Here is a 13,050-nt window from a genome sequence, read left to right as displayed (position 1 = left end):
TTGAAAAGTTACAAATGCTCTATTTTGCAACGTTTTGAAACCAGTATTCTGGAGTGAAGAGCTTGATACCCCTTCCCCCCAATTGCACAATCCCATTTTGTTAGAAGGCCACTCTGAAGCTGGGACTTACAGTGACCAGCAGTTATCTGTGGTGAAACCTGGCATCAAGTAATTAATTCACCAGCAGTGCCACTGCAAGACAAATGGCACAGTGCCCATTATTACTGGGATGCTGGTGCAATAAGAGGAGATGCTTGCTAGAGTGAGATGCTCCTTGTTACCGCTCTACATTCTGGTTAATAGATGAGGGCCCTTAATGTGAACCCCATTAAACACACAGGAGTGTAGAGAATAAGTGGTATAACCTTTTGCTGGCAGCTGCCCAAACTTAACCACCCTTCTATCAAGCAGAGCCCTCTAAAAGGCACAAATAAAATAGGCATCCATATTTTAGATGGTGGCTGTGGGCAAACTGACGCTACATGCAGCATTCAGAGTTACTTTAGGAATAAAGAAGTTTTCCACTTTGGACAGCGTCTATTTATTCATAGGGTCTCTTGACCCTAATAAGGCTTACTTTCACATCTGCAGTAAATGTATCTAGAATTCACCATATCCGGCATGGCTGAATAGGGCCGTGCACCGTCGGGACCCCTTGACTATAATGGGATCTGGGGGGGAATCGACCAGCTTCCAGCACAAGCACCAGGTTTTGGCTGGATAAAAAAACTGTGCAGGCTATTCCGGATACGGTGAACTCCATCAGACTGGTCCTCTGCTGAAACAGCCTTCCGGAAACCTTTACTGTAGATATGAGAATTTGTAGGCTGCCTGGCAGTAAGTGTTCAGTTTCCCTGCAGCGTCACCACAGGGGAAATGAAGCATTACACAATGGGTCCATTCACACGTCGCAATTCTGTTCCGCATTTTGCGGAACGGAATTGCGGACCCATTAATTTCTATGGGTCCGCACGATGTGCTGCCTGGATCCGGAAAGCGGACCCGCACTTTGGGGTCCGCAATTCCGATCCCGAAAAAAATTGAACATGTCCTATTCTTGTCCCCAATTGCAGACAAGATTAGGCATTTTCTACTACTAAAATGCGGACCGCACATTGCTGATGTCCGTGTTTTGTGAATCCGCAAAACACACACGGACGTGTAAATGGACCTAATATCAAGTCAAATCAATGGATTGTTTGTGTAATGCAGGACATGACAGGTCCTCCAGAGTGGAAGACACACTTTGTAACTGATCTCCATGGTGGCCAAGAGATGGGGATCCTGAACAGAATATCCCCTCAACGGTGTCGGACTGGGGTACCTAGGGCCCGCCAGTAAAATTTATTTTGGGGCCCCACCATACGGATACATTCAAATATAATAAATAATCTAACAAGTTTTTTATACGAACATCGGCTGAATGCAGTGGCGTAGCGTGGGTTGAACACGGGGCAAGCCAAGTATTGTGCCCCCCCCCACTTCTGGCCACGCCCCTTTTACAGATAATGTAGTAGATGTCACTTGCAGTCCTATGCAACACCACAGATAACACAGTGATAATTCTCTGAGTACAGATAATGTTGTAGATGGGTGTGAGGCCCCAGAATTCAGAACACACACAGTGTGACCTGAAGTCTGGGGCCGGGCTGAGGCAGTGTGGCCCAAATTCTATATACCCCTCCCCCCCCCTACCCTACTATGAAACAGATATTTGGATGGACATTACATACATTGCTACAAAATATATAGGAAAATACAGCAGCACATACCTCTTACATCCAGTGACATCTCCTGTCATGTAGACTTTCCTCAATGTCTTCATTCGGAGATTAGACCGCCATGACACCTTCTTTCAGCTGCGTCTCGTCTCTGCAGAGTTTCACAGAATTTTTTTTTAGATTCCTCACTTTACTATCATCCTCCCCTTCCTGGTGCCTAAACACTGTCATCCTGCTGCTACCTCCAATACTGAGCTAGTTCCATTCAAATAGTTCCCCATAATAATATGCTCCCAAACTGTCCTTAATAGTAATAGTGTTCCCTACAGCAGGGTTCCTCAACTCCAGTCCTCAGGGACCACCTGCCAGTCATGTGCTCATGATTTCCTTAGTATTGAGCAGATGATACAATTAGGGTCAGTGCATCAGGACTTACCACAGGTATTCCTTCTGTGGAATACTCTCAAATCATGACCAGCAGGTGGGCCCTGAGGACTGGAGTTGAGGAACACTGCCCCACAGTACCTCCAATAGTATCCCCATTAATATGTGCTCAATAATAATACCCCCAGCAGTAAACAAGACCCCTCTATAAGATACCCCTATAAGAGCATGCAGTAGTAATAAAGTCCCCTATACTGTCTGCAGTAGTTATAATACCTCCTATAGTGGTTCAAGTATTTATAAAGACCCGCTGCAGTGCCCCTTGTAGTTACAATGACCCTCTGTAGTGCCACTAGATAAAATACCTAACCTCCCCCCGTAGTGCCCATATGTATAATGCTCTCTGTATTATTTTAATATACAATGGCCCCTCTGTCTTATTGTAATAATTATGGCCCCCTCTGTATTATTATTGTAATAATGGCCCCCATCCTTTTCATATATGATTGCCTCCTTTTATAATGCCCCCCACCCCCATAGTGCCCCCAGTCCGTAGCCCCCATCCTTTTCATATATGATTGCCTCCTATTATAATGTCCCCCAGCCCCATAGTGCCCCCAGTCCATGGCCCCCATCCTTTCCATATATGATTGCCTCTTTTATAATGTCCCCCACCCCCATAGTGCCCCCAGTCCGTGGCCCCCATCCTTTTCATATATGATTGCCTCCTATTATAATGTCCCCCCAGCCCCATAGTGCCCCCAGTCCATGGCCCCCATCCTTTCCATATATGATTGCCTCCTTTTATAATGTCCCCCATCCCCATCCTTTCTATATATGATTGCCTCCTTTTATAATGTCTCCCACCCCCATAGTGCCCCCCAGTCCATCGCTTGCCTATTAAAACAATAAATAAATACTTACCTCTCTTCCTTACTCCGTCACCGTTTCTGGCCTGTCTTCAAGCGTCCCGGCGCAGGCGGTTACGAAAACATCACCATGACCTCCTGTGCCGTGTAATCACGTCATCTCGCGAGACCCGGCGCAGGAGGTCATGGCGAGGTAATCGCAATCTCCTGCACCGCTCTACTGCCTGATAGGCTTCAGGTCCCTAGCCTGAAGCCTATGAGGCTGAAAGGAGGGGAAGGGAGACATAAGCTCCCATGGCCCACATTGAAATTCCTGCTGCCTGGCGCCCCCTGCAATTTTGCGCCTCGGGCAACGCCCCCTCCCCTTCACACTACGCCACTGGCTGGATCAGATGCTGTACATTAAATATATGATGTAGTGCAGTAAATCTAATGTGTTATGTGCCACTTGTGCAGGGGGTGGGAGACTAGGGGCCCACCGAGGGATTCCCCTGTACCCCTGTGGGCTAGTCCGAGCCTGCCCCTCAATCAAGTCAGATAGACCTAGTACGATATATGAAAATGGCTTTTCTGAATTAGACAACTCGTTTGAGTTATGAAACCTATTATATTACATTAGTCATGAAATAAGCACTTTTTTCAGATCTGTTGATGTCAGACATCAATATGCCATATACAGTGCATCTACGGCGACCATCTTATGTCTATGGCCAAGTCAGACTTGTGGTGGCATCCTTGGAAATGTACTAGGATTCTAGAGCAATGGAGCAACTTGCCAATGTTTCAAGTTGAGTTGGAAATGACTGTTGATGGGTGATATATGATGATGAATTCTCATCTAAGCTGCCTTAAATAATGCGCTGTCACCCGTGGGGATCTAGACTAAAAGTTGAATGCATATTACGATACAGAATATACAAATAATACAATGAAGTGTCTTATTTTCAGCCACCAAGCAGGCGAAACCGGTGCAGATAATTCTAGTTAATGATTGGCATTGTGTTGAGAACAATGGTGGAGTGACTGTATCCAACGATTACATGACATGTGGCTCTACAGGACTCAATGTTGAAGACTACATGGAGTGCCCGGGCCAGTTTACAGTCTTTACAGGTGCCTGTACCTTCTTGGACATGGCTTGTATCTGAATCTCTCTCTCCCTCAGTTCTGTCTGTAAAGCTTCTTTTTCAGAGGCCGATTTCCTGAGTTTGGACTCGTGAGATGAAACAGTCTTCTGCAGGGAGGAAATGACTCCTGAAAATAGAGAGATACACTGATATGCAGATAACTGCATTTGGAGGATGAAGGTGCAGTAGGTACAACCTGACCAGGGCCTTAGTGTCATGGGACACTGCTACAAATTTTGCTTCAGGGCTCAAGAGCTTCAAGATGAATTTATGAAAACAAAATCTGTTTCATGCATAAATTTGCTACTTTTTACCATTGTGTACCCCTTGCATCACTTTTGAGTAAATTTACTATAATTTATGCCAGAAACCTTTGTAAATTATAACTCAAATGTACACCAGCTCATAACTGGTGTGGATTTGACTTTTGGTGCCTGGAGGGCCAGAGATGCAGCTATTTTATTAACCCCTTAGTGACCAGCCTGTTTTGGTCCTTAGTGACCAAGCAATTATTTTCAGGTTTTCATAGTTACATTCCAAGAGCTATAACTTTTTTTTATTTTTCCATCGATGTAGCCATATAAGGGCTTGTTTTTTGCAGTTGTAGTTTTTAATAGCACCATTTTGGTATACACATAACTTAATAATTACCTTTTATTAACTGTTTCTAGGAGGGGGAGGGGAAAAAACAGCCATATTGTCAGAGCATTCAAATTTCGGCATACGTAACATGACTTTTTTTTTTACAGCAGTCACTGTGTAGGGTAAATCACGCAATAATTGTGTAATGCCCTTACGGACATCGCAATAACAAATACATGGAGGAGATTTTATTTTTGCAATTATTTTCCATTGAAAAGTATTTTTCAATGGAAAAATGTATATATTTTAAATTCAGATTTTTGTTAATTTTAATAAACCTTTACTTAACTTTTATTTTTACAAGTTATTAGTCCCACAAGGGGACGTTGACACGTGATCTTCTGATCGCTTCTATTATATACTGTACTGCTTATGCGGTACAGAGTATTATACTATCAGTACGATACTGATAGGCAATCACTAAGGGGCAGGCCTGCCATACTCAAGACTTCGGCACACTGCAATCTTGATTGCGGCAATGCCGATGCCTAACGTAAGGTGTCCTCTCTTTCTAAGCCACTTAGATGCCATGGTCGGTGACTGCAGTATCTATGGGGTTAAACGGCCTGTATTCTGCCAATCTAGACCATCTAGCAGGAGTCCGTCTCTCATGTGAGAACCGGGTTCCTGTTCCTATGCAGCACAGACTAGGCCGCTGTAAAAAGGCGCATTGGCAGTCACTAACGGTTTAAGAGCCATGTGCCTCATAAGAGATTAGGCCCATCTCACTCCAGTGTGTAGGGGATCAATACTATATGAAACGCCTGTTTTCCCCTAATGGATGTACTGCTGATTATGTACCATGTAGTGTCATGATAACAAAATATATCATCCAAATCGAGAGTGTTAAGCACTTTCAGAATATACTAGATTCATAGAGGCTAGAATTTTTCTAAAACTCATTCTATAGTCAATGGTCTAACAGTGTTATCATATGTACTACTTGTTTTTTTCTTCCTGGTGCTTCCCTTGGCCTTTGAGAGAAATGAAGGATCCATTGAAAGAGTGGTATGTGAGACATAACCATGCTGTCCACCATGCATAGGTGGACAGGCGGTAGAGGAACCTCTGTGACCTTTAAGGGGTATTACAGCTTTTTGATATGGATGACCTATCAACCAGATATAGATCATCAAAATCATATCAGTGGGGTCTGAAACTCTCACCCCTACCAATCTGCTATCAGCAGCCACTGATACCGGAAACTAAACAGTAGATGGAGCTGGAAGCAGAAGGCTCCATCCACAGTGTAGTGGCAATGATACATTACAACTCCTGTTCATTTGAACGGGAGCTGAACTGCAGTAGATTGTCGCGGCCACTGCACAGTGGACAGAGCCTTCTGCTTCCGCCTCTTTTAGTTTTAGTGCTGAAAACAAATGATCAGTAAGGGTAGTCATAGAGATACATCATGAGGTGCTCTATAATGGGCGATTTGAGAGCATGGAGCCCATATACTGGTGTTGTGTGGGGGGACCTGTCCTGTCTGTGTCCGCCCTTGATGCTGTCTATTGAGGGTGCATGTTTATTTCTTATTACATGTTGAAATCCAAAATAATCAATTCCTCTTCAGCCAACTTACCTCTTATGTGCATGGCCATCTTAGCAAATCACTATCTGCACTGAAGTGAATGGACAGGAGCTGGAGATGTTTTTCTAATCCCCTTCTACAGCCCATCTGAATTTTCTAGAACAGTATTATGGTAGCAATCTCTGGCCAGGACCAACATCATATTTAGCGAGACAGAAGAAGAAAGCCTATTTTACATTTGGGTGGCGTTATCGCAGACATTTTATTACCTTTTGACATCTCATAGTCCTTCCTTATGATCTCCATGTCTTCCTTTAGTTTCTGGCTAAGCTGACTGTTGTGTTCAGGTTGATCCATGGGCAAATGAGATTCTTCTTCATCTTCTTTTGATGTGATGTCATCAATTAAAATCTGATTGCAAATGAATACAGTGTTCTCTGGTTGATATTGGAAACAGTCAGCAACTGAGCCCCTCTGTTGCGGGGAGAGGGGCAGTTAGTTTTTCCTAGATTACTATATCTGTAAAGAATAAATCAAGGCAACTGGACTTACTGTAGATTTCTTGAAAACGTTTCACTCGTTCTTCCAACGAGCTTTCTAAATTCTGAGTGACTGTACAAGAATTCTCTGGGAATAAATATGTAACTGAATCAACATCTGGTAAGTATACCCAGCATGGGGTCAGAGGTCATTATACCCAGCATGGGGTCAAAGGTGTTGATTCCATTATCCTAATTGGAGTCAGTAGGTGATAATGACCTCCCACATATTTATTCCCAGAGAATTCTTGTACAGTCACTCAGAATTGAGAAAGCTCGTTGGAAGAACGAGTGAAACGTTTTCAAGAAATCTACAGTAAGTCCAGTTGCCTTGATTTATTCTTTACAGATATACCATGACCTAGATAAATGAGAACCTTCACAGACATATTCCTAGATTACTGTTTGGTGCCCTTGGTATAAAGACATTCCCCAGAATTTAAAACACCAGAATAGCTTCTGTGCCAACTAGGAATACTGGGGGATTTTGTCCTGGGAGTGAGTGGAGCGCTGGAGAATAGTACAGGCTGTAAGGATAAGTAATTTAATCTATATCACTTTATATATAGGTTACTTTTACTGTAAAATGGTGATCCTATAATAATATATGCCAGCTATTACCACACAGGAGTTGAGGTCTTCATATGATGTTGAAATATTAGCCCCGTGCTGGTGACTGATGTTACCATGCTTATCGTAAACCAGCAATGTAATACAATACTTATATATACAACATCACTTATGACATGACTTATTACCTCTGTTTCCATTAGTATGCTTTGGCTTTTTCTCTGGTTTTCAGGCAAGCTTTCTGCCAAGGATACAGCAGATGCATTTCCCTCTGAACTCATAGATAAATCCTTATGGCTTGATACTGATTGTGATTTTCCTTCCGTTACATCCGTGGGGTACTCTTTAAAAGGGAGACATGCTTTCTCTGTGTGCAAATTTAGTGGGTCAAGATGGTCTATAGATGACTTGTTCTATGGATACAAAAACATAGCTCTTCAACAAGAACACCTTTTGGGGTCTAAAAATGCACAACAATGGCTTATTTATGATGATAAATCTGCCACATGTCATACTGCCTAGTCTAAATTTATAGCTCCTATTAATTGGGCATTTTTGGCACACATTAGCACATCCTAAGCCACACTCTTTGTCTGACCACACCCTTCCTACTAAGCCACAACCCTTGTCAGAAAAAAGGGTCTAGCACATTTAATAAATGTGGTGCAAGGCATGAAATAGTTTGTTGGGTCAAACTGAACCAAAATTCTGCTGCATTTTAAAGAAAATCTAAAGCAATTTAGAAAATCTCCCCCTTTGTGCTATAGCATATGTCAGTCTGGAGGGCTAATGGTTGACTCAGTGGCGTTGCAAGGGGCGTGCGGACCGCAACGTGTGACACCATTGATGGGGTGACACCAGCAGGGCCGGCATTTACGAGTCATTTGTATTGCCATCCTCAGGAGAGGGAAAGATGTGTCTGGGATTCGAACCCACGACCTTCTGTATCAGAGGCAAAGCACTGCGATGCAGCCTCTTCCTGTGTCCCGCCCTGTATGTCCATATATGGAGTCAGTGCTTGTGTATTCTAATTTAACCTGTATTTCAGAAAAGTTTCAAACCCACGACCTTCTGTATCAGAGGCAAAGCACTTAACCACACAGCCATAAGAGCAGCATTGCTACTGACTGAAAAAATATGAGACTTCTACTGTTATAGCTGGCTAAGTGTACATCTATACACATGACAGCTGCCCCAACACACCCAGCACTGCTATATCTCTATATGACAGCTGTCCCAGCACACTCAGCTTTGCTATATCTCTATATATCTATCTACTGTATAGCAATACTTAGAGATATATACAGTGGGATGCAAAAGTTTGGGCAACCTTGTTAATCGTCATGATTTTCCTGTATAAATCGTTGGTTGTTACGATAAAAAATGTCAGTTAAATATATCATATAGGAGACACACGCAGTGATATTTGAGAAGTGAAATTAAGTTTATTGGATTTACAGAAAGTGTGCTATAATTGTTTAAACAAAATTAGGCAGGTACATAAATTTGGGCACCACAAAAAAGAAATGAAATCAATATTTAGTAGATCCTCCTTTTGCAGAAATTACAGCCTCTAAATGCTTCCTGTAGGTTCCAATGAGAGTCTGGATTCTGGTTGAAGGTATTTTGGACCATTCCTCTTTACAAAACATCTTTAGTTCATTCATTTTCTACCGCACCGGGTGACACCAGCCCTAGCAACGCCACTGTGTTGACATCAGACACCACCAGCCATGAGTCTGTGGGTTCTTCAGACAATCCTTAGTTGGCATGGCCTGGGAGCAGGCCCGGTGCCCTCACCTGTCCTCAACCTGCCTCTGTCCTTTTCTGTTCCCTCAGCCAGAGAAGTACTATATGCTGTTGGCTCAGCTCCCCTATACAGCGAGGACGAGCTACTAGAGGACAGTCAGCAGCTACTGCCCAGCCAAGATCCACCGCTTCCTCCAGTAGGCAGGCAAGTAATGATGAGGAGAGTGGCGTGGGAGCTGGTGTTGCAAGTTGTCAGGCTCCTGGCTCAGAGACCGTTAAGGAGGACATCAGTGACGTGCAGACAGTACTCGATTATGATGTAGCCGATCGCTATTGGGAGCCTGTGACGAAGGGGCTTCATCATCAACGGAAGTAAAGGGTGGCAGCTTACGTGTGAGGCAGCAGCGGAGCCAGCAAGTCGGTAGCATTGCTGGGAGTCAGCAGGGTGGCAGCAGTGGGAAGTCGGGAGCCAAACGTGTCCTGGGTAGACCACCCACTTCGCAGGAGCCTACGAGCCCGGAAAGCAATGGTGCAAGGGTTCACGGAGGCAGTGGCGGAGCAGTCAGTCAGTGTGGACTGTTGGGGGTAAAATCACCTACTCGGCAGTGTGGCAGTTTTTTGTTAAGCTGCCAGGGAGGTGAACATGGCCATTTGCCAAATCTGTGGGCAGAAGGTGAAGCGTGGCCTGGGTGCCAATGTTGGCACCACGGCCCTGCGTCAACATATGCAGCGCCACCTTAAAGTGGCTCCAATGTGGTGGTCTAGCCTGCCGCAGCAACCGCTGCATCACCCAGTGGCACGCACCCGATTTCAGGCAGTCAAGGCTTCACCACCTCAGCTGAAAGAAGCTGTCCGTCCTTCCCATCATCTGCTGGTCCTGATGCTCCTGCTCCTTCTCCTAGTCAGTCATTCCATCAGCAATCGATCACTGAAGCGATTGCCAAGAGACAACAGTATGCGTGTGTAAGAGGCAGCCCTGAATCAACCAGCAGCATTTCCAGCACTTATATCTATGCAGACTGTCATGTTTCCCTCTGGCCACCAGAGACCACTGTGACTAAACAGGAACCTTAGTTGTGCTGGCCAGAGGCTAAGAAAGAGTTAAGAAGTTTTTCCCGGGCTGTTCCAGAAGTTGCTGGGGGCCTTGCTGAGATAACAGGGAGAGATGGACTGCTGAGAGATAACAGTAAAAGACTGTAGCAGCAGGAGGCTACATTAGCTGAGATTTTCCTGACAGCTGAGGAGCTGCACACAGAGGACTTCACTGTGTGTTCCAGAGGAGTGGGACCGTGTATAGAGACCAGTACAAGCCGGATCCTTCCTGCCAGAGCTGGAACTAGGTGGAGATCTGCATCTGTGGTGACCAGAGAGACAAAGACAGCCAAGCAAGCGACTGGACCTGGATCCAGACTGCATCTTATTGTACCCAGGAGAATCTGCAGAACTGTGAGTGGCACCGGTGCTTTCCTGTGATAGATTATAGAGTCAGGGACTTAGTCAGTGCGCTGTAGAAGCGTCCCCTGGGTAGCAGGGCTAGATAGGAAATTGGTAGTGAGAGTAGCTTGCAAGCCAACTGCTTACTGTTTAGCTCATTCTGTGTATATGCAAAACTCCATTTCCATTGTTGTTGATTTATGTTCGCCTGTTAATACCATTCCTGTCTTTGGCCCATTGTGCCTCTGGTGCGGTGGTACTGTATTGTTACTCAGGTTTTCCAGCAGTTTCATTTTGCTTCTTAATAAAGCCGTTTTTTGCTTCAGTCTCCTTGTCCGCTGTACTGTACTTGAATCCTGCTTTGCGGTCTCTCCCTCCTCTGACCGCTACACGTTCACTCATCCAATGGCGCAGAAGCTGAACATGCTCCTGACCAAGTTGCTGGTACTGCAGTCCCTTCCTTTCTAAGTGGTGGACTCTGAACATTTCAGAGAACTGATGGCTTGTGCCGAGCCGAGGAGGAGAGTCCCAAGCCGTAATTTCTTTGCTAAAAAGACAGTACCAATCTTGCACACATATGTAGAACAGAAGGTGGGCCAGTCCTTGAGCCTGTCGGTGTCTGCCAAAGTGCACGGCAGCGCCGACATGTGGAGCTGTAACTACGGTCAAGGACAATATATGTCCTTTACGGCCCACTGGGTAAATGTGGTCCCTGCCCCAACCAGCAACTTGGCCAGGTGACGCTGCTTCTGCCTCCACATTCTCACACCGTTGGTCCTGCGACAATGTCCACCTCTGCCCCCTCATCCTCCACCTTTTCCTCAGCCTCCACTGCAGGGACAATTCACAGTGTCCCGCCAGTATACCACATGTGCAGGGCACCACTCTGTTCTGCACCTAGTTTGTCTTGGCGAACGGAGTCACACAGGGGAGAAACTGCTCCGCGTCCTTCATCAAGAAATCGAATCCTGACTTTCTCTGCGACAACTCAAAATCTAAACTATGGTGACCGACAACTGGAAGAACAATGTGTCGGCGCTGCGTCAAGGAGGGCTGAGGCATGCGCCCTGCATGGCGCACGTGTACAATCTGGTTGTCAAGTGTTTTCTGAAGTCTTCCACCCATCTGCAAGACATCCTAAAATTGGCCAGCAAACTTTGCATATACTTCAGCCACTCGTACACTGCCAAGCATACCCTCCTTGAGCTACAGCGGCAGAACGGCATCCCCCAACATAGGCTGATATGCAACGTTTACACCCGTTGGATTTCCACCCTCCATATGTTGGACCGACTGTATGAACAAAGAAAGGCCATAAATGATTTCTTGATGATACAGGCGGACAGAGGTACTCCTCTGTGTAACTTCGATGTTAACCAGTGGCAACTCATGCGTGACACCTGCAGTTTGCAAAGTGGCCTTTTGAGAAGGCCACTTTATTTGTCACCTTCTACATAGGGGGACTTAGTCCCTCGTTGCTGAAATGCATCTGGCGTCAAGAAAAATTACATTTATCACATCTTAAAAGCACCCTAGCCGCTTACTGAGCTTTACACTTGGAGTGCACCCTGCCAGACGTCATTGAAGATCCACTGGACTACTGGGCAGCCAAACTGGACTTGTGGCCATAGGGGGGGGCATAGTTACCCCAAGGAGAACTTGCCTGTCCACCCAAAATGTGGAGAGACTGACCTTTGTCAAAATGAATCAGCCGTGGATCAGCCAGGATTTCCACCCACCAATGCCTGATGCATCAGATTAGATCATCCATGCTGCATCACCCAAACCTTGACAAAAGAGACCGGTTTCTTCTGGCTACCTGCCTCAGCTACTATTCTGATGCTGACACCCACCCACCTGATGCCACACATCTGATGCCAAGTGCTCCTTCTTACACCCACCATCATCAGTGGGTACTGTTAGTGCCACCCACCTCCCCACTCTGTGCTCTCCTGATGCTGCTGCCACCACCACACTATTGTCACCTTGCCACTCTATGGTGTCCAGATGCTGCTGCTAGCTCAACACTATGTCACCTTGCCACTTTGTGGTCTCCTGATGCTGCTACATCAACACTATGTCACCTTTCCACTCTGTGATCTCCTGATGCTGCTGCCACCTCCACACTATGTCATTGGGCCACTCTGTGGTCTCCTGATGCTTCTCCTACCCCCACACTATTTCATTGGGCCACTCTGTGGACTTCTCATGCTGTTCCCACCCTCCCTCCTCCTGTATGGTCCCATCAGAATTGACTTATGATTTCGTAGCCAAAAGCAGGAGTGGGTACAAAACACAGAAGACATGCTAATATTCAATTCATGTGTCATCTCTGTATTGGATCCACTTCTGTTTTGGCATTAGCAATACTGATGGATTACTGGCCAAATGAAGGTGGATTCTCAACAGACAGGATCAGTTTTGTGGGGGGTTATTATTCTGACGGATCAGAGTACACAAATATACTGCTGACACCCTCTCCAC

The 13,050-nt window shown here is 45.4% G+C and overlaps 1 protein-coding gene across 3 annotated transcripts in view; it reads right to left on the bottom strand.

Annotated features, from left to right (window-relative positions):
• The window catches only part of CCDC27 (coiled-coil domain containing 27), a 76,244-nt gene that overhangs the window by 26,321 nt on the left and 36,873 nt on the right, over positions 1–13,050 (bottom strand). For 2 of the 3 annotated variants that reach the window (XM_040429266.1, XM_040429247.1), the window contains exons 6-8: positions 7,572–7,796; positions 6,544–6,748; positions 4,098–4,228 (exon numbers count right to left, since the gene is read on the bottom strand). In XM_040429266.1, the coding sequence (XP_040285200.1) occupies positions 4,098–4,228; positions 6,544–6,748; positions 7,572–7,796 (561 nt within the window). The remainder of the gene's footprint in view (positions 1–4,097; positions 4,229–6,543; positions 6,749–7,571; positions 7,797–13,050) is intronic. The other variant, XM_040429256.1, reaches the window with a different exon arrangement.

This window comes from Bufo bufo, chromosome 1 (genome assembly GCF_905171765.1).
Source record: "Bufo bufo chromosome 1, aBufBuf1.1, whole genome shotgun sequence".
Taxonomy (NCBI): domain Eukaryota; kingdom Metazoa; phylum Chordata; class Amphibia; order Anura; family Bufonidae; genus Bufo; species Bufo bufo.
This window is presented reverse-complemented; position numbering and strand designations above follow the sequence as displayed.